A 5,498-nucleotide genomic window follows, 5' to 3' on the forward strand; every position below is an offset into this window, starting at 1 on the left:
AGGTTAGTCCCAAAAATAATATAAAAGTGGACAATAAAGCCCAATAATGTCCAAAACCGTAGATAATATAGCATGGAGCAATCGGAAATTATAGATACGTTGGAGACGTATCAGCGTTCTGCGTCATATGCATCAGCCGAAGCTTAATAGACGCCAGCGACTGAGCGGCGCGCATCGGGTTGGACTGCATAAACACCTGCCTTGTTGAAGGAGGTAGCTACGTCTGCTCACCGGCCACCCTCGCGATGTGCAGGAGTTCCCGGGGAGATGGCCCATGACCCCTGGGGGCATAGGCTTAGTCCGGCGTGCTGACCTCTCTATTAAGCCTAGGTCGGGTTGCGGCGTATTGTTTGGCCAAGGCCGGGCATGACCCAGGAAAGTGTGCCCGGCCGGAGTTAATCGAGTGTGGTGGTTAAGTTGGTGCACCCCTGCAGGGAAGAAAACATCTATCGATAGCATGTCCTATGGTAACGGACACTTGGAGTTGTATCCCGATCGATACAACTAGAACTGGATACTTGAGGTGAGAAATGGATAGTATGGCTCTGGGATTGCTTTCTCGCAGAGAGTCGAGAAAGGATCTCTGGCCGAGGTTGATAACTCTACTACTTTACTTTATGCTACTCTTATCTCTTCTGATGCTACAAGATGCTTGGAGCTGCTTGAAGATGCTAGTCTTTGATAAGCTAGGCTTTCCCCTTTCTCTTCTGGCATTCTCCAGTTTAGCCCACAGATACAACCCATTCGTTTGATACAGATGCATACTTAGTTTAGATCTGATGTAAGTCTTACGAGTACTTTGGATGAGTACTCACGGTTGCTTTGCTACCTCTTTTCCCCCATACCCGATTGTTGCGACCAGATGATGGATCCCAGAAGCCAGACGATAGCATTGATGACTACTACTACCCTGAGGGTGCGTACTACTATGTGACGGCCGTTGACGACCTGGAGTAGTTAGGAGGCTCCTAGGCAGGAGGCCTTGCCTTTTTCGATCGTTGTTGCTTTTGTGCTAGTCTTCTTAAGGCAGTCTTGTCTAACTTATGTCTGTACTCAAATATTGCTGCTTCCGCTAACTTGTTTGTTTTTGAGCTTATGTATTCGATCCCTCGAGGCCCCTGGCTTGTAATATAAAGCTTGTATTATTTTAATTTGTGTCTAGAGTTGTGTTGTGATATCTTCCCGTGAGTCCCTGATGTTGACCGTACACATTTGCGTGTATGATTAGTGTATGATTGAATCGGGGGCGTCACAAGTTGGTATCAGAGCCGACTGCCTGTAGGTAGCCCCCTTTCCAACTCCTTGGCCGAAGTTGAGTCTAGTCACTGAAAAACTTTTACTAACATTGGTTGTGTGTCTTACGGGCCCACGTCGCCATTGGTGGTATTAGGATCTTTTATTCATCGTCTATACTCTAGGACTCTGATCTCTCTTCCATTCGGGTTAAATGAATTTACTAACTCTAACATTAGGATCCCGTGACCACATTCACCCCAAAGTTGGATAAGCCATAGTTAGTCCTTAGAATAGTATTCTCAATAGTACACACTCTGTCATGTTGACTACTATGTGGTATCCAACGTACCTCTTTCATTATGCATGTTTCATCATGAACGATCCTTGTATGTGCAAATGCTCAATGCTGAACTACCCCCTGTTACATGTTAGCAGGATGGTTAGACCCCTGGTCGTGGATGTGGTGCCAACGATCCACCACCACCTGAATTCTTTGCTGGAATGATGCAACAATTTGACCTGAACCGCCAGTTCATGGAAGGAATGATGGCTCAGTTTCCTCGTCCGAACATGAATCAACAGCCAACCCCAGTAACGCTGCAGGACTTCATGAATCTCAACCCAACTATTTACTGCAGCTCAACTCAACCCCTTGATGCTGATGACTGGCTCCGCGACATCATGTATGAAATGGAGTCTGCTAGTGTGGCCCTTGCTAGCTATGTCACCTTTGCATCATTCTTTCTGAAGGGTCCCACTGCTCAATGGTGTGGCATCCACAGGCGTACCCTACCTGCTGGAACGGTCATCACTTGGCCGGATTTCCAAGACGCTTTCCGTGCTCGTTTTATCCCTTAGGGAATCATGCACAAGAAGAAGCGCGAGTTCCGCAACCTCACCCAAGGCAATAAGGTTGTAGATGCTTATCAGCGGGAATTCTTGGACTTGTCCCATTACGCTGAAGAAGACATTGCTACTGATGCTCGTAAGCAGGAGAAGTTCCGTGACGGACTTCACCCGGATATCAAGCTAGCACTGCTCGTTCATGACTTTGCTGATTTCACCACTTTGGTGAACAAGGCTATTCAGGTTGAGACAGGTCTTCAGGAACACCAGGGATCCCTCCGGCGCAGCCGTGTCGCTGGCTCATCTTCGGGCCCGTCAGCACAGAAGCGTTGGATATGGATCCCCCACAGCATGTATCGTCCAACTGCACCTGTACCAAGACAGTCCTATGCTACACTTCGTCTTCCCCCTCCACCGCAGAGGCAGACTCTTCGGGCGGTACCACCCCAAGCTTCTGCTCCCAATCCCAATGATGGTCTGTGCTTCAAGTGTGGCCTTCCAGGTCACCGTTCCAGGAACTACCCTCAGAATCAGAATCAGCTGGCTCTGCCTTCTAATGCTCGTGGTAACAATCAACCCTGCAACGATAATGCCCGACCTTATGGTCGTGGGCAGGCTAACAACATTGATATGAATGAAGCTCAAGACCAGCCTGCTATTGTGATGGGTACTCTTCTAGTTAATTCAGTACCAGCATCTATTTTGTTTGACTCAGGAGCATCTCATTTTTTCATATCAGAAGATTTTCCATTCAGGCATGGCATTAAATACGAAGAGATGCACATTCCATTAGTGGTAAACACCCCCGCGAGCCAATGTCGAACCACCATGGTTAGCCACAATGTCGTCATTGAGATTGAAGGTTTAGAGTGCCATGCCTCTCCCATTATTCTAAAGTCTTCCAATATTGACCTCATTCTGGGAATGGATTGGTTGAAAGCACATACGGCTTCTATCGTTTGCGCCACTAAAACCGTCCACCTTCTGCACCCTTCATATTAGATAGTAAGCTACAATGCTCGTCTGGTTCAAAATGCTGAAGCACGACTTTATGTCTTGAATGCATTGAACGCAACACCTCTTGAGGGAATCGAAAAGATTCTAGTTGTTCGCGACTTCCTAGATGTCTTTCCAGAAGAACTTCCAGGAATACCTCCTGCCTGGGCTGTCGAGTTCGTCATTGACTTGAAACTAGACATTGTTCCTATCGCCAAACGACCCTACAAGATGCCGCCTCATGAACTCCTTGAACTTAAGGAGGAAATCGACAAATCTCTTCGCAGTGGTTTCATTCTTCCAAGTTCCTCTACTTGGGGAGCACCTTCTCTCTTTGTGAAGAAGAAGGACGGAACGAACCGTTTGGTCCAAGACTATCGTCCTATCAACCAAGCTACAATTCAGAACAAATATCCCCTTCCTCGGATCAATGATCTGTATGATCAATTGGCTGGTTCATCAATATTCTCTAAACTCGACTTGAGGTTGGGTTACCACCAGATCCGTGTTTGTGAAGAGGATATTCCAAAGACCGCTTTCGTCACCCATTATGGTTCTTACGATTACACCATCATGTCTTTAGGCTTGACCAATTCAGAAGAATAAAGAAGAACATGCTGAACATCTTCGTCTTGTTCTGGAAAAGCTTCGAGAGCATCAACTTTATGCCAAGTATTCCAAGTGTGAATTCTGGCTTCCTGAAGTAACCTACCTTGGGCATGTCATCTCCAAGGATGGTATTGCCGTCAACCCAGAGCGCGCTCAGGCTGTTCTTGACTAGTCCCCTCCGAAGACTGTCAAGCAAGTCAGAAGCTTTCTCAGTCTAGCCAGCTATTGTCGCCGCTTTGTCGAGAACTTCTCCAAGATCTCCAAGCCATTGACCAATCTGCTTCACAATGGCGTTAAGTTCGATTGGACAGACAAATGTCAGGAAAGTTTCCAGGAACTCAAAGACAAGCTGACATCTGCCCCAGTGCGTGCTCCCCCTGATTCTCGCAAGGACTTCGTCATCTATTGTGACGCTTCACGTCAAGGATTAGGTTGTGTCCTAATGGAAGAGCGCAGAGTGATTGCTTATGCCTCTCGTCAAGTGTGTCCTCGTGAAGAGAACTACCCAGTTCATGACCTCGAGCTTGCTGCGGTTATCTATGCACTGAAGCTATGGCGATAGTACCTTCTCGGTAATCGTTGCGAGATCTTCACCGATCATTAGAGTCTAAAGTACATGTTTACTCAGCCAAATCTGAACCTCCGTCAGCAGCGATGGATGGAAGCTATTGCTGACTACAACTGCGGTATATCCTATACCCCTAGTAAGGCTAATGCAATGGCTGATGCCCTGAGCCGCAAGTCTTATTGCAACAATCACATGGTCTTCAAAGCTCAACCCCGCCTTTATGAAGAACTTTGCAAGCTGAACCTTCAACTAGTCCCACATGGTTCTTTGAATAGCCTTGTCCTGGAACCAACTCTTCTGAAAGCAATTAAGTCTGCTCAAGCCAAAGATGCTCATGTTGATCTGATGAAAAAGGATCTTGCCTTAGAGAAATCAAGAGATTTCTCACTTGGTGAAGACGGAACCTTGTACTTCAGAGATCGCATTGTAGTACCCTGGTCCGAGCTTATGACAGAGAAGGTGATGAAAGAAGCACATCACATCCCTCCCTCTATTCATCCGGGAAGTACCAAGATATACTTAGACATTCGTCAGAAGTATTGGTGGCCTAAGATGAAGCAATACATTGCTCGATATATTAAAGAATGTGACGTTTGTCGTCGCGTCAAAGCAGAACATCAGAAACCGGCTGGACTTCTACAACCTCTTCCGATTCTTGAATGGAAGTGGGATAAGATTCAGATGGATTTCGTCACTGGCCTTCCCAAGTCTCAGAAAGGTAACGATGCTATCTTTGTCGTCATCGACCAATTCTCGAAGGTTGCTCACTTTCTGCCAGTCAAGGAGACTATCACTGCAAGTCAATTAGCAAACTTGTATATCTCCTGAATTGTGTCACTCCACGGCATTCCGAAGGAGATCAGTTCATACCGTGGCAGTATATTCACTTCAAAGTTCTGGGATAGTTTCCAAGAGGCAATGGGAACTCATATTACCTGGAGCACTGCTTATCATCCCCAATCCCAAGGCCAAGTCGAGAGAGTCAATCAAATTCTTGAAGACATGCTTCGGGCTTGTGTTATTTCTTTCGGCAAAAAGTGCGAAGAATCTCTCCCTTATGCGGAGTTCTCTTATAACAACAGCTATCAAGCCAGCTTGAAGATGGCACCCTTCGAAGTGCATTATGGACGTAAGTGCCGAACCCCTCTGAATTGGTCAGAAACTGGGGAACGGACGCTCATTGGTCCAGACATTATTCAACAAGCTGAAGAGCAGGTTCGCATTGTCCGGGATAATCTCAAGG

At 46.7% G+C, this 5,498-nt stretch overlaps 1 protein-coding gene across 1 annotated transcript; it reads left to right on the plus strand.

Annotated features, from left to right (window-relative positions):
- Positions 1–1,737: 1,737 nt before the first annotated feature.
- LOC147986196 (uncharacterized) lies at positions 1,738–3,084 on the plus strand. Its single transcript, XM_087541911.1, has 2 exons — positions 1,738–2,040; positions 2,095–3,084. Exons 1-2 carry the CDS (start codon positions 1,738–1,740, stop codon positions 3,082–3,084), a joined length of 1,293 nt encoding a protein of 430 aa, XP_087398037.1.
- Positions 3,085–5,498: the final 2,414 nt, after the last annotated feature.

Source organism: Triticum urartu, chromosome 2A (assembly GCF_056163025.1).
Source record: "Triticum urartu cultivar PI428250 chromosome 2A, HENAU_Tu73, whole genome shotgun sequence".
Classification (NCBI taxonomy): domain Eukaryota; kingdom Viridiplantae; phylum Streptophyta; class Magnoliopsida; order Poales; family Poaceae; genus Triticum; species Triticum urartu.